At 36.1% G+C, this 27,722-nt stretch overlaps 1 protein-coding gene across 3 annotated transcripts in view; it reads left to right on the top strand.

Moving 5' to 3' along the window:
• Window positions 1–27,722, top strand: part of TYRP1 (tyrosinase related protein 1) — a 1,163,994-nt gene that overhangs the window by 977,246 nt on the left and 159,026 nt on the right. The window contains exon 6 of one of the 3 annotated variants that reach the window (XM_063787982.1): window positions 6,611–6,654. Coding sequence is in view for 1 of the 3 variants with exons in the window: in XM_016960586.3 (XP_016816075.2) it covers window positions 18,755–18,792 (38 nt within the window). In the remaining 2 variants the exon portion in view is untranslated. Of the gene's footprint in view, window positions 1–6,610; window positions 6,655–18,340; window positions 18,793–27,722 lie in introns of those variants that run through there. The other 2 variants (XM_063787981.1, XM_016960586.3) reach the window with 2 other exon arrangements.

Raw genomic sequence — 27,722 nt, 5'->3', positions numbered from 1 at the left:
TTTTATTTTCTTTCGTACCTAGGAATTTTCATATATAACATTATGTACACTATTTTGAATTTTCTTTTTTATTTGGCTATTTATCACAAACATTATTCCATTTCAATAAACATTGGCAATGTCATATATGCCATCATCTTACTGGCCTCTTTTTAATTCCTCAAACATCCCAGGCATATCTATTCTCAGACATTTGAACTTGCTGTTTCCTCAGCCTTTGCTTCTATTTCCCACAAATAGTATCATCCCTTGGTCTCTCGCTTCATTCAGTTCTCTCTCAAATATTGCCCTTCAGAGAGGCCTTCCTGGAGAACCTGGTATGCTATCCATTCTTACTGCATCCTTTATCACAACAACTGTATACTCCCTGACATTATATATTATTTATATCATGTAATAAATTTCTATTGCTTTATTTTTTATCTCCCCACCAGAACGTAGGCTATACAAAGGCACGGGATTTGCATGTTTTGTTTACTACTCTCTCCTCAATGTTTAAAAAGTTTATAGCACATGCTAGAAAATCAATTTTAAAAGTCAATGGTTGCATGAATATTATCCCAATGCACGACTCCAATAATAATTCATATTAATAATCCGATGATTTAGTTTTTTGTAAAACTTCCCAGATTGTCTTCTAATGGAAGGTGGAATAAATTCCAACATCAAATCCAATTAGCAGCCAATCTCCCCACCTTAACAGTACTCATCTATGATGGTAATTAAAAAGGGTAAGCACATCTGTCCCAGTGAAATTTCAGGAGGTTTTCATTTTGTAGTTACCTAGTTTATTGTTCCTAGATAACTTCCTAGAGGGTAGACTGTAAATTTATCCCTCAACTACATTGATAGTTGTAGTTATTTTTTGTAGGTTGCTAGGCTCAATTCCAGTCTTCATATACGTGTTTTATTATGTATTATTCTTCCAATATTTTGCAAGGACCTTAAAGACAGGTATTATGGGATTTTTTAAAACGTCGTTACATGGTTTTGTTGATTTTTTTCCTAAAAATCTCATAAGGTAATATAAAACCCTCAACAATTATTTAGTCATTTATTTGTTGCTTGCTAATTACCCCAGCTGTGGATTCTAATGACCAAGTAAGCACAAAAACAGCAGAAGTTAGAAGATAGGGTATTTCAGCGGAGGACTTCAGGGAAGTTTATGTTGATTAGTAACAATTATCTTGCTAATATATATTTCTTCTTATGCTGAACTATGTTATTCGACTCAGCAGAAAATTTTTATCTATTATTCATAATAATGTGCATTAACAAATTTTTATCCCCTTAGGCATGAGGCAGGATTCTTATAACTACAAACATGAGGAGTGAGGCTGTATGTTACTCACTAAGTTTCTGGAGGCAAACTCATTGGGTTCAGAGTCCACATTTCTATATGACTATTATTCAGAAATAATAATCTTATTGATTTATGACCTTGAACAACTTAACCAAACACTAGTCTATGTCAGTTTCCTCATCTATAAAATAAGAGTATTTACATTTCTTATAGGATTGTTAAGAAGACTTAAAATGAATAAAGTATTTATAATAAAATGATTTGGAATAAAGTGCTTAGGATACAAGTACTTAGAACTAAGTACTTAGGATAAAATATATAAAATACTATGCTTGAAATAGTGTTTGCTATTATATGTTAAAAAGTAAATGTCAGTGATTATTTAAGTTGACAGGAAACATGTTTGCATTCTCAAAATAAGTTTAACAGTAACAAATGTTATTTGCAATATGTATATAGATTTTTTAAATGAGGACTTCGAGAATATCTGTGCATCATCCCACCATTATTGTATCTCATTTATGAAACAGAATCAGTGAAAAGCCCAGAGAAAAAGAAGGTGAATCCATGTAAAAGCTGAAAGAAAAAAGGGAGAGAAATATAGTAAGAACCAAGTGAATAGGGGCTAGATAAATAAAATCTTACAGAGAGAGGGTTAGGCTATTTGGCAAAAAGAAGCTTAAGAGAGTGTTGAAGGGAAACTAGGTAAAGATAACTGGGAAAACGAACCATGAAATTCAGGAAGTATTGCTAGAATTCTGATTTAGATTCTTTTTAACATACTTCAGGATATAGGAGTAAATTATAAAAGTTGTTCTCACCCTACCTGTTGTTTTGCACAACACTCTAATCTAGGACAAAACCAAGTAAGTCTAAAATATCAATAGAGTTTCCCTAAATTATTTATAATTGTTGAGCTGTCACTACATGCCATATAGGTGAGATAGTAGATAAGCAACAATGTGCGTGGACTGCAATAGCACTTCACGCCTTGCTCCAATCCAAGAGCGTAAAAAAACTAGATAATGGCAAGACATATTATAAAGCTACAGTAATCAAGATAATAAGGTATTGGTAAAAAATAGACAGATCAATGGAACAGAAAGGAAAGCCCAGAAACATACCCGTATAAATATTGTCAAATAATTTTTGACAAAGGAGCAAAGGCACTACAATATAGAGAAGACAGTCTTTTCAACACAGGTTGTTGGAACTACTGGACATCTACATGCATAGAAAATGAATATAGATACAGATTTTAGACCCATCACAAAAAAATTAAGTCAATATGGGTCATAAACCTAAATGTAAAATGCTAAACAATAAGACTCCTAGAAGATGACATCAAAGAAAATCTGTAGAACCACGGCTTTGTTAAGTACTTTTTGGATGCTACACCAAAGGCACCATACATGAAAGGAGTGATTGATAATCTGGATTTGATTAAAATTAAAAACATTTGTTCTGTAAATGGCATCATGAAAAGAATAAAAAGACAAGCTGCAGAGTGGGAAAAATAATTGCAAAACACATATCAGATAAATGACTATTATCTAAAATATACAAAGAACTAGAGCTAGAAGAGGTCAGTTAATGTTGTTTAAGGAAAGAAGCTACCTCCATAACATAAAAGTACAAAGTGAAGTAGCAAGTGCTGATGGAGAAGCTACAGCAAGTTATTCAGAAGACCTAGCTAAGATCATTGACGGAAGTGGCAGCACTAAAAAACACATTTCCAATGTAGATGAAACAGCCTTATATTGGAAGAAGATACCATCTAGGACTTTCATAGCCAGAAAGTCAATGCCTGCCTTCAAAGCTTCAAAGGAAAGGCTGACCCTCTTGTCAGGGTCTAATGCAGTGGTGATGCTAATTTGAAGCCAAAGCTTATTTGTCATTCTAAAAATTTTAGCGCCTTTAAGAGTTATGCTGAATCTACTCTCCCTGTGCTCTCTAAGCCTGGATGACAGCACATCTGTTTACAGTGGTTTACTGAATATATTAAATCCATTGTTGAGACCTGCTCAGAAAAATAATATTTCTGCATCTCATCAACAATATACTTGGTTATCCAAGAGCTCTGATAGAGATGTACAAGGAGGTGAATGCTGTTTTCATGCCTGCTAACACAGCATCCCTTCTGTAGCTCACAGATCAAGGAGTAATTTTTGATTTTCAAGTCTTATTATTTGAGAAAAAATTTGTAAGGCTATATAGCTGCCATAGATAGTGATTCCTCTGATGGATCTAGGCAAAGTAAGTTTAAAACCTCTGGAAAGAGTTTAGCATTCCACATGGCATTAAAAACATCCATGATTATAAGAGGAGGTCAAAATATCAACATTAACATGTATTTGGAAGAAGTTTATTCCAACCCCCATGGATGACCTTGAAGGGTTCAAAAGTTCAGTGGAGGAAGTTATTGAAGATATGGTAGAAATAGCAAGAGATCTAGAATTAGAAGTGAAGCCTGAAGCTGTGACTAAATTGCTGCAATCTCATTATAAACTTGAACAGCTGAGGAGTTGCCTCATGAATGAGTAAAGAAAGTGGTTTCTTGAGATGGAAACTACTCCTGGAAAAGATGATGTGAACATTACTGAAACATCAATAAAAGATTTAGAATATTACATAAATTTGGTTATTAAAGCCTTGTCAGGATTTGAGAGGATTGTCTCCAATTTTGAAAGAAGTTCTATTGTGAGTAAAGTGCTATCAAATATCATTGCATGCTATAGAGAAATCCTTCATGAAGGGAACAGTCGATTGATGCAGGAAACTTCATTGTTCTCTTATTTTGAGAAATTGCCACAGTCATCCTAACCTTCAGCAACCACCACTCTGATCAGTCAGCAGCCGTCAGCATGGAGCCAAAACTCTCCACCAGCAAAAGGATTATGACTCACTGAAGGCTCAGCTGATCATTAGCATTTTTTAGCAGTAAAATCTTTTTAATCAAGGTATACATTGTATTTTAGACATAGTGCTACTGAACATTTAATAGACTACAGTATAGTGTAAATATTACTTTTATATGCACTGGGAAAACATTGTTACTCGCTTTATTGCAATATTCACTTTCTTGTGGGTGTTTTGGAATAGAAACAACAACAGAACCGAGGTATGCCTGTGTTTATGCTTTTGAATACAGAGTTCTTGCACATATTTATCAAGATTTATTTCTGAGTATTTAAATAATTACTGTCTCAACAAATGAAGAAAAGTTACAAATTGGTTTAATAGTGAAAATTGTAAGCTAGTTCTGGGGATTCTCAAGGTGTGGACCCTGCTTCTTCTGAGGGCAGTCTGCCTCATAACATGCCAACATAACTTATTGTTGGCATATAAGCAGATTCCAGTCTCCTTCAGTCAAAAGACAGAAAAAGCAGAAGACTATGCCTGGTAGCCCAGTATTTAATTATAAGAGTAGCAGAGCTCAAGAGTAGGTTAAAATCTCAATGCAGCCAGGTCTGCTATGCTGAGATTAAAGCTATGATTAGTAAAGAAAAGTACTCTGGGATGTGAAATGGGGATATTTGGAATACACTTGAAAATATTGAAGCCCCAGAATCCCCTTAACTGTCTGGATGCACAGAAGTGGCATACTCCTTCTTTTGAGAGACTAGTGCTCCATTGTTGCTTGAAGTCAATGGAAAGTCCTCTGGCTTGTAAGACAAAATACCTGTTCTCATGATTTGTCCCCACCTGCCCTCCTGGTCACCAGATCTATAACCATTTCACAACAAAACTGAGCTAAGAAAATGTTGGCTTTCTAAGGGAAAGGGGGAAGGGCTTATACCTTATATGGAGCTGCAGGATCTAGCTTAAATTCACTGTCATGAACTAAGACGTGTACAATTAAACTGGATACTGAGGGTGCTGGATCAAGGGAATGGAATGGAATGCATATTACAGCAAAGACTGCAAGAGACAGTGCTAATACTTTGCAAGGATAGCCCATAGGAAACTTGGAGCAAGAGATGGTCCACATTAAGTGACTTATAAATTCTGAAATTGTTATAGTAGATGGGGAAGAAAGAAAGAAACAGACCAAAAAGTTGGGTTTGCAAAACTAGACAATATTATATAAGCCAGAACATCCACAAACTGACAAAAATGGATACTTTTTATTAGAGAAATGAGAAATGTACTAATAGTGGGGAATAGTAGTTATTGAAAAGCTTAGTGGTAGCTCTCCTCCACAGGCCAGCAATCACAGCAGGCGATACCATTTCAGAATTAGGTTCATTGACAGCAAGGGTATGATAGAATAATTATAGAAATCAGATGGCAGATCTTAATTCTAGAAACAAGATTTGTGAAATTAATATAAGTGGCAAAGTTAGAGTGGCAGGCAAAGAGACATGTCTCCACCCAGATATGAAGATGGTTAATTAAAAAATTGTGTTAATAGGGACAAAATGCCTGGAGAGGCAATATGAGTATCAAACCATAGCAACTAAGACAAATCAAGGATGGATTATTAGAGGCCAAAGGAAGCCACCACAATAAAAGCCATAATCAACCTTCAATAAATTGTGGGTGAAGTATGAAATAGAGGGTGAGGTCTTGTTTTTCGTATTAATTTCCCTGCCTAACTTTCCATTCTCATTTTTTCCCATTTTTTCTTTCCAGCACAAAGAATTGAAAATACTGTTATGCCTCCATTAAATTATGATGCCACCATTACAAAAAATCCATTGACCATATATGTATAGATCTATTTCTAGATTTTCTATTCTGTTCCATTTATTTATATGTCTATTCTTATATTGCACTGTCCTGATTTTTGTAGTTTAAATCTTGCAATGTTATAATTTTAAAATTTTTTTGACTATTAAAAATTAATTTTAAAAATAAATTTTAGCATCATCAACAATTTTGACAAATAAATATTTTATCAGGTTTGCACTGACTCTATAACTCAATTGTCAAAATTGACATTTTGACATTTTGACAATACTTGATCTGCCAATCCACAAAAAATGGGACACATTTTACAAATTTTTCTCAAAAATGTCCTGTCATTTTCAGTACTCAAGTCTTATACTTTTAAAATTAAGTTTATTCTTAGGAACTTATTATTTGGGAGCTTTTGTAAGCAATATTTAATTTGGCAATTTAAGTTTTTAGTATAGAGAAATGTAATGGATTTTGTGTAATGCTCTTGGTTCTTGTGCCTTTTAAAAATTTCCTTACTAATTTTATTATTTGTTTTGGAAAGTTCTTAGGATATTCTACAAAGACCGTCATATCTTCTGCGAATAAAGACAATACTGATTTCTATTATTTTTATTCTTTTCCTAGGCTTATCGCATTAATTGGAGAATCCAGGACATTATCAAATAAAGGTAAGGAGAGTGAACAGCTTTGACTTGTTCCTCAGTCTCAGAAGGAAAGCAGTAAGTCTGATATTAGCTGTGGATATTTTGTAGCCGTCCTTTATCTGGTTGAAAAAGTTCCCTCTATTACTGGTTTGTTGAAATTTTTATCGTGAATGAGTGTTTAATTTTATCAAATGCTTTTTCTATATACAGAGAGATGATTTATGTTTTTTCTTTCATAGTTTTTTAATACAGTGAATTATATTGATTAGTTTTAAAATGGATTTTTTATTATTTTAAAGTTCTAAACTACATTTATTTATATATCTTAAATTTATTTTATTATAAAATTTAACATTTCATTTAAACATAAACGTGCATTTCTGGCCCTTTATTGGTCCTAATGCATTACCCTTTTTAGTATTGCTGGATTCAATAGTGCCATATTTTCGAACACTTTGTAACTTTTTTCATAAAAGATATTAATCTGCAATTATCTTTTCTCATAGTATCTTTGTTAGTTTTTGGTATCAGAATAATGCTGGCCTCATGGAATAATTTGGAAAGCCATCACTCCTTTTCTTTCTTCCTTTTTTTTTTTTTTTTAAATAAACGGCATCTCACTCTGTCACCTAGGCTGGGGTGCAGTGGCACGATCATGGCTTACTGCTGCCTAGACCTGCTGGGCTCAAGCAGTCCTCCCCCTCCAGCCTCCCAGGCAGCTGGGATTATAGGCATGTGCCACCATACCCAGCTAATTATATATATATATTCACACACACATATATATACACATATTGGATCCTGTCTCCCTAGGAAACTGCATAGTAGAGACAAGGTATCACTATGTTTCCCAGGCTGGTCCGAAACTCCTGGGCTCAAATGATCCTCCTGCCTCAGCCTCCCAAAGTGCTGGGAATACAGGCTTGAGTCACAGCACACAGACTATCACTCCTTTTCTACTTTCTGAAAGTGTTTGTATGACTTTATTTCTTCAGTGTTTGAGAGATTCACCAGTGAAGCCATCTGGACTTAGAGTTCTCTTCATAGGAACAGTTTTGATTACTAATTTAATTACTTAATAGATTTAGAAAAATTCATAATGTTTATTTTTTGTGTGTGTGAGCTGTGGTAGTTTGTGTCACCAAATAATTTATCCATTTCATCTCAACTGTCAAATTTATTTGCATTAAGTTGTTCACAATATCTTATTATCCTTTTATTATCTATAAAATATTCAGTGATATCACATCTCTTATTTCTGACATTCATCCATTGCTTTCTTTCTCTTTTTTTCCATTAATCTCACCAGGAATTTATCAAGTTTATTAGTCTTTTACAGATTCAGCTTCTGATTCTATTAGTTATCCCTATTTTATTTTTCTCATTAATTAATATTTGTTCTCATCTTTAATATTTATATTTATCTACATAACTTGGATTTAATTTGTTTTTTAAAAAAATTTTCTATGATGGAAGCTTAAATAATTGATTTTAAATTGTTTTTAATCAATTTAAATTGATTTTAAATTGTTCTTCTTTGCTAATATCATTTACTGATACAAATTTTCCTCAAAGCACCACTTTAACATCATTCTACTAGTTTTTATAAGTTGTTTTTATTTTATTGTGGTTTGAAATATTTTTCTCACTTTTCTTATGACTTCTTCTTTGATGCATAGATTACTTAATGTGTCTGAAATTTGCAAATATTTAAGAAATGTGTTAGGCTGAATAGCTCCCAAAGATATCTGCATAATAATCCCTGGAAACTGTTAATGTTACCTTACATGGCAAAAAAAGACTTTGCAAGTATAAAGTTAAGGGTCTTAGATGGGAAGATTATCCTAGATTACCTGGGTATACCTTAATTGTAGTCTTAAGAGTTCTATAAGATGAAAACAAAGGGAGATTTGAATACAGAAAAGAAGACAATGAAACAACAGAAGTAGATTTTGGAGTGATGTGGCCACAAGCTGAGGGATGCTAGCAGCCACTAGATGCTAAAAGAGACAACAAACAATTTCTCTGTCAGGAGCCTCCAGAAGAAACTAGCCTTACCAACACCTTGATTGTAAGACTCATTTTGTATTTCTGACCTCCAGAACTGTATGATTTTTTTTTCTGTTTTTAAAGCAAGTTTATGGTCATTGTTTTACAGCAGCAATAGGAAACTAATAGTGGACAGATACCTTTCAGTTATTAATTTCTAATTTGCATGGTTTTAGTCGAATTATATACTCTGTAAGATTTCAGTCTTTTCAAATATATTCAAATGTATTTTATGGGTAAAAATATGATTTATTTTGGTGAATATATAAGTCAGATAAGTCAGTATCAATGCATGAGACAGAATTCACACCAGTAATTGGGTATCTCCTTTTAATATTTTTCTTTTTCTTTTTATAAAATGTTATTGTATATCTGGGTTTGGGTTTCTTTGCTCTTACTGTGCTTAGGTTTAGCTAAACTTCTTGGGTCTCTAAATAAATGTGTTTTTTAAAAATAATATTTGGAAAATTTTTACGCATTATATCTTCAAATATTGTCTATGCTTCATTTTTATTCTCTTTTTCTTATGATTCCAGTTGCATGTGTTTTAGACCATTTGCTGTGCTTCCACAGGTCCCTGAGCCTTTAATCACTTTTCTTCAGTATTTTTCACTCTCTATTCTTCACTTTGAACAATGTCTATTGATGTTTTAGAGTTCACTAATCTCTAATAGTGCCAACAGCACTATTTATTCCTGCAGGGATTTTTAAATTCTATTATTTAACCCATCTGTAATTTATTTTGCTTTCATAGCTAGAGAAAAAAAACAATCTTTTAAATATTTTATTTTTCTAGATGGCTGGTTATCTCAAGGCAATTTATTGAATTAGACAATAGTTTTCAAATAGAGCTCCACAAAAATATAGATGACACTCCTTTTCTCTAGAGTCTACGCATTGCTTCCATGATTTCAGATGTGCATTTCTGATCATGTCATTTCCCCAAAATTAACATTATTGTAAACAAAACCCATTTTCATAATTTGGTCATTAAATGCTTTTTATCTGGGAGAGTAAATAGTAATTGCAGTCCCCAAGGTAAAGTCTTATATGGGTAACCGGCAAAAATGGTGTCCTTTGTTTCTTCTATAAACAGAGAAATTGCATATAGCTAAAAAGAGTAAGTTTCTTAAGAAACTCAGGCTAATTTTTTATGCAGCTCAATTTTGGCAAAATGTAATATATCTTAATAAGTGTTATTTTTATCAGCCATTTATCATAAATTTATTTAGAACACTAAATTTTCTTGATATATGATTTTTAGGGTATAACTTATGTAACATGGTTATATATTCATCATTACTATTCATTCCCAAAAAAAGGAATGAATAAATAAAGACTGAACTTTAATTCTTTCTTTTCTCTGCCAATGTGTTCTTGAACCAGAAGTTTCTACCTCCAAAATCAATTCTTAAATTCAGGCTTTTGTCTTTCTTCAACTTGTCATGTGTGTGTGTGTTCATATGTGTGTGTGTATGTGTGTGTGTATGTGTGGGTGTATATGTGTGTGAGAGAGAAACAGAGAGAGAGAGAGACAGAAAGAAAGAAAAAAGGAAGGAAGGAAGGAAGAAAAGAGAGAGAGAAAGAAAGAAAGAGAAAGAAAGAAAAAGAGAGAAAGAAAGAGAGAGAGAGAGAATGAGAGTTTTTTAATGGGAGAAAAGTTGGTGGTCAGTCTTATATATTAAAAAGACTTGCAATAAACTAAAATCATGGTAGGTTTTAAAACACTACATAATAGTACTACCTGCGGGGGTCAGTAATAATATATTTTTTCTTGACCCAGGCACCCTTTTCTATTAACTATCCAAGGGAAATATATATATACCATAAAAAAATGGAAAAAAATTGCTATAGTATTTTTAGCTTAATATTGGTAATCCCTAATGCAGAACTTTCTAAAAGTTGTGACTTATATACAAAGACTAAGTGAAGGTTCATCTTCTCCCTACAACCAAATGTTAACCTTACCACAAAACAAGCAACAAGCAAAAGACATGACTGAGTTACGATGCACTCAATAGTTAAAAACATGAGGACTGAAGAGCAGTGTTGCAAGGATTTAGGCAAGGCAGTCCTTTGTAAATTTCACATAGTGGAGATACAAAGCAAAAGTAAAAACAAAAAAATTTTTTTGGAATTGCTCCGAGATAAGACCTGTGTCCTCTTACAGAAATAATCTTGTGCAGTATACTAAGATTCTCTTTTACACCACTTTGAATCTCCTTTGCCCCACTTCTTGTTCCAGCCACTGCTGCAGGGAACAGCTCCAAAGCTTGGATCAATTTTACCTAAGTGTAAATTGTCAGTACCTTTACCTCGGGCTCAAATCATGTAATTCTCATGTGTACCCTAGGGCTCCTCACACTGTTTCTCACAGGGTTTATTTTTCATTGGCTTAGTAGGATATCTGCCTAAAGTACTCAGAACTCACATGAAAGTTTGTGAAATTTAATACTCATGTGGTTACCTTGACCAATGGAAGATGGAAACTGCCGCATAAATGCTTTCTCTTCTCTCCCCTGAGGGAGACATTTTGGGGGTACACTTCAGAGATTTCCTCAGAAAGGCACACTGGATCAAGAACTAGTCACCCATGCTGTTGGACAACTTGATAATGCATCTCCAAATTTGCTTTTTTCTTTGTCCCCTGTTTCTCTCTTACCTGTACCTCATTCCTAATCTGTGGAAACACATTGTTACATAAAATATTTATATATTATTTTTCATCTCAAGTTCTGCTTTGAAAGGAAAATCCAGCCTAAGTAAATAGAAGAAAAACTCAGTGGCGGTACCCTTTAATTTATCGCCACCACATACTCTAGGAAATACAGCACAAACCATGTTGTGGAATATGAGTCCATTAGATTAGCACCTTGCCTCTAAAAAAAAGAGCAAGAAGAACATGGGGAAAGATGCAAATTATTCCTCTTCATCCATAATGACTGTCAAAAAACCTAAAGTTTGGTGGAAGTAAAAATCCACTTCAAAAAAAGTCAAAGAAATGAATCATTAAGGTATGTAATATTAACTGTAAGTACTGCAAAAGTGTTCAGGCAAAAGGGACACTGACAGGATTCTTCCTGGAGAAGGCTTTATGGCAAAGGGGTTGGGTGTGTCTTGAAAAATGGTTTACATGAACAGAGACTAGAAGTTATTCTAGAATTGGAGTTTAGAATGAGCAAATGGAAGCATTTTATGCATAGTTGAAGAAATGTGCATGACAGGTGAATGGTGGGATTGAGTCAGAGAAGTAGGTTAGCAGTAAACTTGATCTGTGCTTCATTCCTGTCCTTTTGTAAGCAATCTGCCCTTCCTCCCGCATCCCTCCACCGTCTATGAACATGCATGTTTTCTGCCTAAATTTGATTCACTTATGTGCTTCTGGATACTTGGTTTTGACTACCCATGAAGACTTCGCTCTTTGGTTATTATCTGGCTTCTTTCTAGGATCCTTACATTTTATGATTTTAGCATGTGTAAGGCTTTGGCACAGCTGCTTTAATTCTCTGCCACATACCAATTTTACTGCCTGAGCCAAGACTGTCCCTCCCTAAGAGAAGAAAAGAGAGAGTTAGAAATGTAAGGTGTAACTAGTTCACAAAGGGTCTCAGGCAAATTAGAGGAGGTTGGACATTATTCTTCAAGTATAGGTTCAATTTCTGGTTCCAGTTTAAACAACTCCTTTTATATAATAGCTTCCTAGAACTTAACAGATGCTTAAGGCAGGAATACGAATGAAGAGATTCAAGAGCTGTCGGACACATTGGCTCATACCTGTAATCCCAACACTTTGGGAGGCCAATGCTGGAATATCACTTGAGGTCAGGAGTTTGAGACCAGCCTGGCCAACATGGCAAAACCCCATCTCTACTAATAAATAAATAAATAAATAAATAAAATTAAAAAATTAACTGTACGTGGTGGCTTACACCTGTAATCCCAGCACCTCGGGAGGCCAAGGCAGGCAGATCACTTGAGGTCAGGAATCCAAGACCAGCCTGGCCAACATGGCAAAACCCCATCTCTACTTAAAAAAAAAAAAAAGTACAAAAATTAGCTGGGGGTGATGGTGCATGCCTGTTTTCCTAGCTACGTGGGTGGCTAAGGCATGAAAATCACTTGAACCCAGGAAGTGGAAGTTGCAGTGAGCCATGATTGCACCTCTGCACTCCAGCCAGTGCAACAGAGTGAGATTCCATTAAAAAAATATATAGAGAGAGAGAGATTCAAGACCTATTTCTAGGGAGGAATTCACATAAATTAGTTAACAACTAGAGGTGGATAGTGAGTGTGTTAGGCAGTTTTTGTGTTTATATAAAGAAATACCTGAGACTGAGTAATTTATAAATAAAAGAGGTTTAATTGGTTCACAGTTCTGCAGGCTGCACAAGTATGGCACCAATATCTTGGCTTCTGTTGAGACCTCAGGAAGCTTACAGTCATGGTGGAAGGCGAAGGGAAGCAGCATATGTATTAGTCTGTTTTCATCCTGCTGATAAAGACATATCAGAGACTGGGTAATTTACCAAAGAAAGAGGTTTGTTGGACTCGTAGTTCCAGATGGCTGGGAAGGCCTTCACAATCGTGGCGGAAGGTAAAAGGCACATCTCACATGGCAGCAGACAAGAGAAGATCTTGTGCAGGGAAACTGCTCTTTTTAAAACTATCAGATCTCATGAGACTTATTCACTATCACAAGAGCAGCATGGGAAAGACCTGCTCCTATGATTCAGTTACCTCCCAACAGGTCCCTCCCACAACACGTTGGAATTCAAAATGAGATTTGGGTGGGGACACAGCCAAAGCATATCATTCTGCCCCTAACCCCTTCCAAATCTCATGTCCTCACATTTCAAAACCAATAATGCCTTCTCAACAGTCCTCCAAAGTCTTATCTTATTTCAGAATTAACTCAAAAAGTCCACAGTCCAAAATCCAAAGTCTCATCTGAGACAAGATAAGTGCCTTCAGCCTATGAGCCTGTAAAATCAAAAGCAAGTTAGTTACTTCCTAGATAGAATGGGGGTACAGGCATTAGATAAATACAGCCATTCCAAATGGGAGAAACTGGCCAAAACTAAGGGGCTACAGGCCCTGTGCAAGTCCAAAATCCATCAGGGCAGTCAAATCTTAAAACTCCAAAATGATCCCCTTTGACTCCATGTCTCACATCCAGGTCAAGCTGATGCAAGAGGTGGGTTTCCACAGTCTTGGGCAGCTCCGTCCCTGTGGCTTTGCAGGTACAGCCTCCCTCCTGGCTGCTTTCACAGGCTGGCACTGAGTGTTTGTGGCTTTTCTAGGTGCATGGTGCAAGCTGTCAGGTAGAGCTACCATTCTGGGGTCTGAAGGATGGTGGCCCTCTTCCCACAGCTCCACTAGATGGTACCCTAGTAGGGACTCTGTGTGGGGGCTCCTACCCCACATTTTCCTTCTGCACTGCCCTACCAGATGTTCTCCATGAGGTACCCACCCATGCAGCGAACTTCTCCCTGGGCATCCAGGCATTTCCACACATCTTCTGAAATCTAGGCAGAGGTTCCCAAACCTCAATTATTGACTTCTGTGCACCTGCAGGCTGGATACCACATGGAAGCTGCCAAGGCTTGAGGCTTGTACCCTCTGAAGCAACAGCCTGAGCTGTACCTTGGCTTCTTTTATTCATGGCTGGAGCATCTGGGATGCAGGGCACCAAGTCCCTAGGCTGTATACAGTGGAGGAACCCTGAGCCCAGCCCACAAAACCATTTTTTCCTCCTAAACCTCTGGGCTTGTGATGGAAGGGGTTGCCATGAAGACCTCTTACATGCCCTGGAGACATTTTCCCCATTGTCCTGGGTATTAACATTCAGCTCCTCATTATTTAAGCAAATTTCTGCAGCTGGCTTAAATTTCTCCTCAGAAAATGGGAATTTTTTTTTTTCTATCACATTGTCATGCTGCAAATTTTCCAAACTTTTATGCTCTGGTTCCCTCATGAAATTGAGTGCCTTTAGTAGCACCCAAGTCACTGCTTGAATGTTTTGCTGCTTAGAAATTTCTTCCACCAGATACCCTAAATCATTTCTCTCAAGTTCAAAGTTCCACAAATCTCTAGGGCAGGGGCAAAGAGCTGCCAGTCTCTTTGCTAAAACATAACAAGAGTTACCTATACTCCAATCCCCAACAAGTTCCTCCTCTCCATCTGAGACCACCTCAGCCTCGACCTTATTGTTCATATCACTATCAGCATTTTTGTCAAAGCAATTCAACAAGTCTCTAGGAAGTTCCAAACGTTCCCACATTTTCCTGTCTTCTTCTGAGTCCTCCAAACTGTTCCAACCCTGCCTGTTACCCAGTTCCAAAGTTGCTTCCATATTTTCAGGTATATTTTCAGCAACGCCTCATTCTACTGGTGCCAATTTACTGTATTAGTCCATTTTCACACTGCTGATAAAGACATATGCAAGACTAGGCAATTTAAAAAGGAAAGTTTTATTGAACTTACAGTTTCCTGTGGCTGGGGAGGCCTCACAATCATGGCAGAAGATAAAAGGCACATCTCACGTGGTGACAGACAAAATAACTTGTACAGGGAAACTCCTTTTTTTAAAACTGTCAGATCTCATGAGACTTGTTCACTATCACAAGAACAGCACAGGAAATACCTGTCCCCATGATTCAATTACTTCTCACAAGGTCCCTCCCATAACATGTGGGAAATCAAGATGAGATTTGGGTGGGGACACAGCCAAACCGTTTCAGCATATCACAGAGAAAGAGGTGGAGTAAGGAGGGAGGTGCCATGCTCTTTTAAACAACCAGATCTCATGTGAACTTTGAGCAAGAACTCCTCATTATTACAATAGGGACTCTGTGTGGGGGCTCAAAGCATTCATGAGTGATCCACCTCCATGACCCAAACCCCTCTCACCAAGCCCCACCTCCAACACTGAGGATTTCATTTCAACATGAGATTTGGAGGAGACAAACATCCAAACCATATCAGTAAGAGAAAAGAAAACATCATGATTCTTAGGTTTCTACTTTGGGCAATTGGATATCTTTTGAAAAGGAAAGTAGAAAATAAAATATTAAGCTTTATTCTCTAGCTTTTAGCACTTATCTGTCTGGTGACATTTTGTGATCTCTAAGCCTCACTCACTATGGACCCTGAATATTTTATAATTATAGCACAAGATGAAAGACTCAGATTCTGATGTCAGCCTGGGTAAAAATTCTGATTCTAACATTTTTAGTTGTTTGACAAAGATCTTTAATTTCTTTGTGCCTCAGGTTTTTTTTTAATTTTTATTTTTAACCTGTGAAGTAGTGATAATAATTACACCCAACTTACTAGGTTGTTGTGAGGAATAAAAGACTTCTTACATGGAAAATAAGTGAAGCAGTATCTAGCCCACAATAAGTACTCAGACAGTGTCAACCATTGGCACCTAGATTTCTTTTTAAAGAAAGACAATTTATTTGCCAGGCCTAATCTTAAAAAACCCAACCCAGCCAGAATGGTGCCAGTCAGCTTGTTTGATAAGAGGATTAAAACAGATAGGCTGAAAATATAATTCATTATATTTTGATTTTGTTAAATTTAGTTAACAATTTTATTTTTGATATATAAATACCTACACATTTGGGAATTTTAAATGTCACTTTCAAGCATTAATTCTTCATAACAGAATGTACTGATTATCAAGTAGGAAAAGATAACATAGCAGTAGGGATGCCCCTTTTCCAATCTTAGGGGACACAACTCCAAAGGATCCCAAAGTGAGTCATGCTATGCATAGGCGGTGCAGCTAAACAAGGAGGTTAGTGGATGGATTCACAAAAAGAGGAGGACATAGCATCTTATTATACATGGCAGCTTCCATCCAAATAATGTCAACATAAACAGAGCTCCTTGTTTCTCATGCTTAGCATGAACTATATGAATAATAAGCTAAGTAGCTCCTATTTTATTTGAAAACTGAATTCATTGGAATTAAAACTATTGTTATTTTAAGTTAAATAAAACCAATTTGAACATGTTTTTCCTGCATCAAAAGCTTGAATTATTCATTTTATGTTTAGATTCTCCATGATATTTTCTTAGGGTAACTTTTAGAATATGAATTTATAAATGAATATTGAGATATAAAACCATGAAATTGAAAATATTAACAAATCATTGCAAGCAAGAAGTATCAACTACTAATAATCACAAGAAAGCTAAAAGGAAATATGGGGTTATCATTGTTTTTCATCTTCTTTTTAAATTGCCTCATAAACAATATGTAAATGTGCTAAAACTCCTTTAAAAATGTTTTATAATGAGAATATACTCCAATGCAGAGCATATAGCTAGAATTTATCTCTTGAAAGTATGAATTTTGTATAGCTCAGGGACCATCCTGTCACAGTTTGCACCAATTTTGTTCCCTTAGACAGGCTTATTTCTGTCTGAATTTGCTGGAAGGTATGTCAGCACAATGAAAAATAAATAATAAAAAAGAATTAGATGAAGACAAAAGCAGTTATTTCTAGTCCCCACTGCCTTCCCAGGAGAATATATCCCAATAATTGGAGGGTCCATTGTTTTGGGAAAGTATAATGGGTGAAATGATGCAAGATTTGAGAAGTCAGCGTGAGGCAATGTATAGGTCATTTATGTACATTATAGGTGTACATAAAGAAGAAAGAGAGCTAGAATATGAAATCAGACCCAGTAGGAATTTAGAGACACAAGACTTTGGGCAGAGCAGAAATATCTCTTGGGGAGAATTTATAGTAATTAAATTAAATTATTTAATAAAGTAATTATTGCTGTATGATGTAAAATGTAAACTATCTTCTTCATTTCTCTCCGAAAGCTTCTGTAAAATATGCAACAATCACATATGCTCAGAGGACTGGATTTGCAAAAAAGCACTTGTCTCTCTGAAGATAAGTGTTAAAGAAAAGTCAAACAAAAACCGAGGCTGTCAGAAAGGACCATCACACAGAAAGATTACACCAACAAAACATAAACCAAAGGACTCTGAAATTATGGCAGGAAAATTAAACAGAGCTTCTTCCATTGTCATGTATCAGAAAACGTTAATACTTTCTAGAATGGCCTTTTCTTCCACATGAGATTTCATTTAAAAAAAATACAAAAATACAAAACTGGATATTAGGCCGGGTGCTGTGGCTCATGCCTATAATCCCAGCACTTTGGGAGGCTGAGGCAGGTGGTTCACGAGATCAGGCGTTCAAGACCACTCTGGCCAACATAGTGAAACCTGGTGTCTACTAAAAATACAAAAAACTAGCCGGGCATGGTGCCAGGCACTTGTAATCCCAACTATTCGGGGGGCTGAGGCAGGAGAATCTCTTGAACCTGTAGGCAGAGGTTGCAGTGAGCCGAGATCGCGCCACTGCGCTGCACTCCAGTCCAGGCGACAGTGCGAGACCCCATCTTAAAAAAAATAAAATAAGAAAAAAAAAATAAAATAAACTGGATATTAGTAATTGCTTAAGCAGAGAATATACTTGCATGAAATAGGATCCTTTAGTTGTAATTCAATAGATGTTTGGAATTATCATTGAACACATAAGAAAGAGAAACCAATGTGTGAAGGAATACACAGCTGTGCATTTCAATGATTGGCTGTTTTCCTATGTTCTATTGGCAGCTGAAAGACAGGGGTATGCAGGAGCTCTAGGAAGAGTGCTAAGATGGCAATTTCTTCTTCGGTCACAAACCAAAGTAGTTTATTTATTTATTTGTTTGTTTGGCCTAGTTTCACTGGGTACAGAGAAAGGTCAACATGTTAAAGCAATGTATTCAAACATTTAAAAGATTTGAAATAGCCTGGGCGCTGGGGAGTCATTCTAATTGCTGCTTTAAATACCATTTGGGAAGGTCAAAAGGAGAGCCTGCAGACGGGCCACGTTGGAGAGATAACCTCCGCCCGGCAGGCTGCAGGGCTACAAATCCCAGGGAGGCTTCAGTGCTGAGGTCGGCTGCAATCTGCTGCCAGTCGGATCCTGTGCAGCCCACAGGGGAACTTACCCAGAGAAGGACGAGCAGAACATGGCTGCCTAACAGATGGCACTGAAACATGCCGCCTCTGGTGAGAGAAAAAGCTGCCAAAACCAGGTGTTTCACAGGTTTTCTGCGTTTTTTTTCTTTTTCTTTTCTTTTTAATTTTATCTTATTTTCGTTTTATCTTATTTTCGTAATTTCTCCGTGTGGGTCTATTCCAAAAGTTTCCATAGGAGCACAGCTGTCTAGGAGTTATCTAAGGAAACAAGATTTTTTTTTTGCATAGAGATTTTGGAAGCAGCTTTTGGGGACCACCCATACGTACCACATACTGAGAGTCCTTTAATCAGGTCATTTCCAGGCACAACATGAGCATAAGTGGAAGTTTCAACTGTTCTTATCAGTTCTTGTGGGAAAAGTGGCTAAACTAAACAGATTGCTTCATTGGTGAAAACTGTGTCAGCAGCCTCAGAATACTCAGATTATTCCTATTAATAATCTTGTATGTATGTTCAGCAAGCCTTCTTTGTTCTGTTAAACGAAGTTGGGGGTGGGGGAGATCTTCCAACGGAAAGGACCCAGAAATGCATGCTTATGTTCGTGGTGCAACAGTAAAAGATGATAGGGAAGCAAAAGGCAATTAATGAAGACTGCTTTGTGCAGGGACAGTTGGGAGCACAGGAAGATTCTACATCTATTATAAATCAACCCTCCCTTGACTCATGGGAAAAGAAAGTATGGGTCTCATGATTCAAAACTCAGGACATCTATGGAGAGTCACATTTCATTTGTAGGAGGAGGTCACTCTTCTTCAACATTTTACACTCCTTAATCTTAGAGAAAGCTAACCTTCCAGCCTCCCATCCGTTCCATGCTTCTGACTGGGTGATTTGATTCAGAGACTTTTATGCTCAGTCGCCTCTCTCCTTAAGTAGATATGAGCATGAAAGCCCTAAAATGCAGACCAGGAACTAAATGAGGCAAGTAGGAAAGTTTCTTAGGATTTGAACTGTTTACTAGCAAGTCCTGCCTTTGGAGAGTTTTGAGACATTGATATATAAAATAATGAAGAGTTCCTTTACTCATATGCCAACTACTTATTAGGTTCTCAATGCTATGTTAGTGTCAGAATACAAATGATCCTCAACTTTCCATCAGGTTTTCCAATAAACTTTTCCTAAATGGAGTCTATGGTGAGTAAAAAATGCATTTTACGCACCCAGCTTGCCAAACATTATAGCACATCATAGTTTAGCACAGCCTACAGTAAATAGCCTCAGAACATTTCCGGTAGCCTACATTTGGGCAAAACCACCTGACAACACAGTACATTGTAGAGTATCAGTTGTCTACTCTCTTGATTGCGTGGATGACTGGGAGCTATGGCTAACTGCACAGCTCCGCATTGACAGAGAGTATCTTGCTGCATGTTACAAGCCCAGGAAAAAATCAAAATTCAAAATTTCAAGGATGGTTTCAAATGAATGCAGGTTGGTTTTGCACCATTGTAAGGAAAAAAATTGTTGTCAAATGATCTATGATTTCTTGGTCATTCACCCACTACAGGAATGTTGTGGATAGCTGTATGTGATTGGCAAGGTGAAGTTTTAGCATTCCAGGATCTCAGCATCACAGAAAATACATCTTTATTGACAATAACATGACTTAAACTATGAACATCTGGCAATTAATAAGCATATGGTCGTTGTTACTTTTCATTCCCTTCATTTTGAGAGGCAGTATGCTGTTGTACAGTGAGTTTTAACATCCAGGTAGACAGCAATCTGAGTTCTGTGGAGGTGCCTCAGGCTGATGCAGAGGAAAGTAAGGGAGTGAGCAAATACAACTCTATGCCACTGTCTTCCACATATCCCTGAGCTTTGATTCTCTTTTATTTTATGGTTTAGTATGAGATTGCACAGGGAAATAAAAGGCTGGAAGGAGGTAGGGAGAGGGAGGAGCGTTTAAGGCCATTAGAAGAGGAGAAAAAACATTGGCTTCAATTAAGAAATCTAAATTTTTGTTCTGACTTTGCTACTTTCTCGTTTTGTGAAATGGGCACATTATTTAACTTTTTGTGCATCACTGTCCTCAATCTTGAAACAAGAATGGTCATACCTACACTTTGGTTAAAGAGAAGCTTTAATAAAATAACGTATGTAAAGGGCTTAGAAAATCACCTCGCAATCGTCTTTTCTTATTTATAAATATATTTTAGAGCATTTATCCATAAATTTATTTTAGAGCCTTTTCCAGTTACTGTGCTGAGGATTTCAGAATTTAATAAAATAGGATTTTCAAATAGAGTCCTATGATCCACTAGTGAGTTGAAAGGGGTAGACAAATAAAGGGAAAATTAGAGGCCCAAGGTAGGAGTTGAAGTTAGATTTTAAATGCTAATATACTCCCACAGAAGTCAGGTGAGCCATATGAGGCACTAAGTCTTATAGACAACAAATATCACAAATATGCCTTTGTCCTCCAAAGAAAAATACAAAACAGAGTTTTGAAATATTCTGCTTTGTCTTAGCTGTAGAAGAATTGTTATGTTGATAACTAATGATTTACCTATCTCCTCCTTTTCCAAAAAGGACTTGTAGAAGCTCATTTCCATGCTAAAATTAGAGGAGGCTTGGGAAAGAGTGGAGAAAATTTGATACACTTTTTAAATCAAGTAGCTCCTACAGAACCCATGAACATTTAGATAGTGCTGTCATCTTGCCCAGTGGATCAATAGCAAGATAGGAGTTGGGCTACAGAGTTAAAATATGCGCAGCTCTAACAAGGAAGGGAAAATTGTCATAGTTATTAGATGAAGATACATGATACACAGGCACACACATTTTGGTATAGGCTAAGCTAACAACAAAACCTTTCAACATTCTGTGGCTCTAGCAAAAATATAACTCATTCTCTCTACGGAAATAAGTGGATGGGTTCATAGACTCCTTCAATCTTGTTACTCTTAGTCCCCAAGGGATTCTCATGGCTAGCTCAGCAATTTTCTGCATTTTAGTCAATGAAAGGGGAAAGAACATATGTTGAAGGTAAAAATTTTCCTTTTAAGCAAGTGATATGGAATTTATACACATGACTTCTGTGCACTTTCTTTCTTCAAGAATGTAGTGACAAGGCCACATCTGGCTGCAAAGGACGCTGACAGGTGTATCCAAAAAAATTCCATTACTCTCTGGAAGAAGGTTAGAATGGATTTTGGTAGACAACAAGCAATCCTCCCTACCCTGAGAGTATATATATCCACCATGAGTCAAATTTCATTCTATAGTCAATCTAAACATTTAGATTTTCCATTTTTTTATTTTTAAAAAATTATTATTATACTTTAAGTTATAGGGTACATGTGCACAATGTGCAAGTTTGTTACATAGGTATACATGTGCCATTTTGGTTTGGTGCACCCATCACCTCATCATTTACATTAGGTATTTCTCTTAACGCTATCTATTCCCCAGCCCCCAACCCCCCGACGGGCCCCGGTGTGTGATGTTCCCCTCCTTGTGTCCATGTGTTCTCATTGTTCAACTCCCTCTTATGAGTAAGAACATGCAGTGTTTGGTTTTCTGTCCTTGTGATACTTTGCTGAGAATGGTGGTTTCCAGCTTCATCCATGTCCCTGCAAAGGACATGAACTCATCCTTTTTTTGGCTACACAGTATTCCATGGTGTATATGTGCCACATTTTCTTTATCCAGTCTATTACTGATGGACATTTGGGTTGGTTCCAAGTTTTTGCTATTGTGAATAGTGCCGCAATAAACATACATGTGCAAGTGTCCTTATAGTAGAATGATTTATAATCCTTTGGGTATGTACTCAGTAATGGGATTGCTGGATCAAATGTTATTTCTAGTTCTAGATCCTTGAGGAATCACCACACTGTTTTCCAAAATGGTTGAACTAATTTACACTCCCACCAAGAGTGTAAAAGCGTTCCTACTTCTCCACATCCTCTCCAGCATCTGTTGTTTCCTGACTTTTTAATGATCGTCATTCTAACTGGCATGAGATGGTATCTCATTGTGGTTTTTATTTGTATTTCTCTGATGACCAGTGATGATGAGCATTTTTTCATATGTCTGTTAGCTGCATAAATGTCTATGAACAGACACTTCTCAATAGATTTTCCATTCTTAATCATAATGCTAAGAGCTTATATAATGAATGTGAATTGTTTCCATTTAGTTTTTATGTATTGAAACAACTCAAAACACTTTGAAAGCAGGCTGACAAGAAGTCCACTAAATTTAGCGTTAGTAAATATAAGTGGCATATAATCTTTTTGCCTCTACTTTTATTTTTATATTTCAAAATCCCATATATAATTTATGTATTTATCATTATAAATGTATTGTTAATATGGATAAGAATTTTATAATTTCTGTCCTTAAAGATGTTCAGAATTGATATTGACTTTAAGAATTGACATAAAGGATTAATGCCATCGTTAATGATAGTAAGGATTTCTATCGTAAACTAAAGGATTTTTTACATGGTCATTACTAGGGAATGAGACATAGTGTATCTCTAATTGTTTATGGCATTCATTGCCATTATGGGATTGGCACGTTTGGACCTTTGTTCAATACGATTACATTGAGTTATTGAAGAAACATTTATGCATTGAAATATGTCACTAGATATTTCCTTAAAGTGCTGTTACTCTTGGTATTGCAAACCCTCACACTTCTCCTAGCACTCAGATGCCCCAACTTGTGCCTCCACTTAACACCTGTGTTCCCACCTACCCCCTCATTCCACACACATACACACTGTTCAGTAGCTCATTCTGCTGAGATGTGTTTAACCATCCTGAGTTAGTTATATAAAACCAACAAGATGCCCAAATCTTTAGATTGTGTCTCTATCAATTACATAAACTGGGTCTATGGTAATATTTTTTGCGATCATGTAACATATGCAAAAACTCTTTTCTGCCTATTTTTTACTTAAATTTGAACTTTAATTTGTCTACCTTCTCTCTTTGTGAGTCAATTACAAGTTCAAATAAGTCTCAAAAGACAGTACCATAAATTGATGCAATACTCAGAGAAACAATGGACAGTTAAAGTATCCTGTATAATACTACCAATTCATAGAAAGTCAGCTAATATACTTTATATACATATAAATCATTATAATGATCTTCCTAGGCTAATTTGTACACACACACACACACACACACACACACACACACTCAGCCTTTTACTTTCAGTGGGACTCCATTGTTTTTCAAAGAGCTCTAAAATTACAGCATTTAAAATTACAAAAATCACAATTATTAGGAGGATATTGTTCTCTTCCAACTTGCTTAGACACTGAATTGTCACAGTGAAAGCTAATTTTAGGCTTCATTTTCAGCCCCACGGAAAATAACACTAGCTGTACCATAACCTTTGTTCTTGAAAATCTGTTTCCCCAAGCCAAGTAATGGGTTGATTCCACTATTCATATCCTGTCATTCATAATTTCCAAGGTGTTATTAGTCATCTGAGAACTAAAAGAAATGCCACAGTTTGAATATTGCAGCAGAGTGTGCAAATTTAGTCTTGACCTACATACAAGTTGTATAAGAAATAACAAGAAAACTATTTTATTGGCCCCCACACAAAAAAATATCAAACAACAAAAACAAAGCTTTTATGTGCTGTTGGATTCTAGAGAATTTTTGAAACACAAATATACAAGGTGAAACAGAAGAATAAACTGAAAAGAACAAAAAAGCAAAAAAGTAAATAATTTATCTAGCTAGAGAGACTTAAAAATATAAGGGATTAGAAGAAAATCTTTCAAAGCAGAGATCCTGTAAAACCTTAACCATATGCTTTTTTTGTCACAATTGGATTTGTTGTGTCACACCTCCGTAATTCAGACCTGCAGTGCTTGGAAAATAGCTTGTTCAGACTTACCCCATAATGATTTTCTTAGCACTATTTTTCAATGAATGTTTTCTAACTTGGGAAAACATTATGGGTTGTTATGAAGCTGTTTTTATCTGGGTCAGTGAGTAGTTTAGTGAAGCAGAAAATATCCTCCAGAATGGAGTGAGGATTCACCTAACTCCAGATGGTCAATATAACTAGCATTTTTATATTCAGCACTGCCGTATTTCTTTAAATGAAGTGCTATACAGGTGCCTCAATTATTTAACATATCATGGTTTAAATAATGTTCTGTTTTGGAGGTGGGAGACAAGGAATTGAAAGTGACGTTGTTTCAGTATAGGAGCACTATATCCAAATAAAACTGTATAATGAACCAGACTCTACTTCTTTGGTAGAAAAAAATGTCTGTAAGTTTTCCAGAATTTCTTCCTATATGAACTTAAATCACTAAAAGATTCAAGGTTCATTGATAAGAATATATAGTTTTTTTTCAAAAATTCTATTTCAAATGATTTCTTTTATTTTTCCAAAATTTAAAATGATTGTATTTGTGTCAATTTGTCTGACTCACCCTGCCTTCTGTGTTATGAAGACATTGGAAACTGTTTTCCAAAAGCCTAGTTTCTTTGTGAGGGTAGCACACATGATACCCTTTCATAAAATAGTAAAACCTAAAAGAATAATCATATTGTCCTTGTCCCTTCTTAGAATGCACATTTTTAAAACAATTATCCAGTTATCAGGGTGAACTGTTATTAGTAATTATAGTCACTTCCCCACCAAAATTAACATTGATTCTGGGCAAATAGCCAAGATATAAATACTGCCAAGTCCCAAATGATCTTTTTTTGGTTCCTTTTGATAAGACTCAATTCCTGGCTATAATAGTTATATGAGTAGTAAAGAAATCCTGATCTTACACAGTGTTGATTACTGAAACAGATCCTGGGTTTCATTCTAATGGCTTCAAATGGCATACTCTCTCAAGGAGGTCATGCCTTCTTGCTAGAATTCCAGCTTGGTTTATAGAAAACTTGCTAGTTTGTGTAAAGATTCAAAATTCAAAATCCAAAAATAGCCTACATATTTTCTGGGGTTTACTCATAAATTCTACAGATTCTGTTAGGAAGATCTCTCTGTTAGCATATTATTAACAAGATAAATTATTTGTAGAAAGTAACCTTTTAATTTTTAGAGCATTTGGCTATGGCGTATTTTTGACGCATTTGAAATATTAAAGTTTATAATTCTGTATGTTCATGATGCCATTTCATTTACTGTGTCTTTTAATAGGTCTTTGCATCAGAAAATTTTGTCACAATAATGCTGCATTTGAAAATACATCACAACTCTATGATTTAAAACAACAATCATTTTATTTTTCCTTATTTGTTTGTTGACTCACTGAATGGGTCTTCAAGCTACGGGTTTGTCTAGTTATGCTCCATGTGCCTCTCAACTGCCTTGGCACAAAGGGGCAGTTGGGTCATATTCTTTTCGTGCCAGTGGAAGGATTTCAAGAAGAATGAACCACACTGGCACACTCTCACTGCCAGCCACATTCTGTTGGCCAAAGTGGACCACAGGCCAAGCCCAAAATTAAAAGGATGGAAAAAGTGCATTCTATCATTAAAATCACATGGCAGATAAAGTATCAAACTTTTTTTTTATTTTTTATTTTTATTTCCGAGACAGAGTCTCGCTCTGTTGCCTAGGCTGGAGTGCAGTGGCACGATCTTTGCTCACTGCAACCTCTGCCTTCCAGGCTCAAGCAGTTCTCCTGCCTCAGCCTCCCTAGTAGCTGGGATTACAGGCATGCACCACCACACTTGGCTAATTTTTAGAATTTTTAGTAGAGACAGGGTTTCATCATGTTGGCCAGGCTGGTCTTGAACTCCTGAACTCAGGCGATCCGCCCACTTGGCCTACCAAAGTGCTGGGATTACAGGCGTGAGCCACCATGTCTGGCCTTCATCAAGCATTTTGAACAAAGATATTGTCTTCCAGTCTTCATACTTGGTAATATAAGATCTTCCATACTGCCTTAAAAATACCAAATTTTAAGTGTTGAATTAAATAAAACAGATCTGTAATACAAACAGCTGAACAGCATATACCTATTAGCTTTTCTCATTTGTAGAAATAAACTTCTGGAGAATGACTGATTAAGCTAGTCAAGAAGTGCCCCTTTAATAACTTTTAAATGTTAGGTAAAGAATGGATGTGATGAGAATTTAAAATGACATGATTTAAGACTCCAGAGGTAAATGCATAAACTACTTCTGTTCAGTCCATGCTGATTGCAAGATAGAAAGAAAATATCTTGCTATGCAAATCCTAAGATTCAGGCTAGGCTCTCCTTATTCTTCAGTTACAGTTGCAGGCATCCAGCCTCTATGCAACAGCCATGTTGGTTATTAAAATATTAAAACATTTGCCTAACAATTGGTCAAGAGCCACTCTCCCGATCCCACATACTGAGCACAATAAATGCAGGACACCAAATTCCCTTCCCTGGTACCCTTCCCCAATCTCTTCATAATCCAGCAACCGAAGGTGTCGTAGCTAGTGTTTCAGGAGTCTGCAGGACTCAGTCCACAGACAGCATTTATTCTAATCACAGAGTGCCCTCTGGGCAGTGCTCATGCTATGCGGGAAACTGAAAATGTTTAATATCACTCATCAGTTTGATCAAGAGTAGACCATTTAAGTTTTTGATGTGTTCCAAGTAGAGGCTAGATTCCATTGCTCATGATAGACACTAAAAAGCAGTTTACTTCTTGCTGCTGTCCAGCTCACTTTCTCTAGCAATTCAACCCTTGGGAGCCAAAGGGAAAAAAGAGTAACACTTTTAATATTTGGAGTAATAGTCAAAATAATCATAACATTTGCCCCTCAGTGTCTTCTAATAATATTTTTTTCTTTTTTGCCTACAATGTTTTCATTTTGGAAAATTAACCTATTACTAATTTTTAAAAATTAGCTAGTGTTTCAAATATCAGTAATAGCCAACATCTGTGTTATTTTAAGTTGACTTAATTTTAAAGTCCAATACCTATAGCCTTCTACCTGAAGAATAAAATTATAGAGAAATGTATATAAAGACTTAAACCAGGGAAAAGAAGACCCAGAAATGACCAG

The sequence above is a fragment of the Pan troglodytes genome, chromosome 11 (genome assembly GCF_028858775.2).
Source record: "Pan troglodytes isolate AG18354 chromosome 11, NHGRI_mPanTro3-v2.0_pri, whole genome shotgun sequence".
In the NCBI taxonomy this organism is placed as follows: Eukaryota; Metazoa; Chordata; class Mammalia; order Primates; family Hominidae; genus Pan; species Pan troglodytes.
The sequence above is the reverse complement of the archived record's forward strand: the minus strand, read 5'-3'. Positions and strand labels throughout refer to the sequence as shown.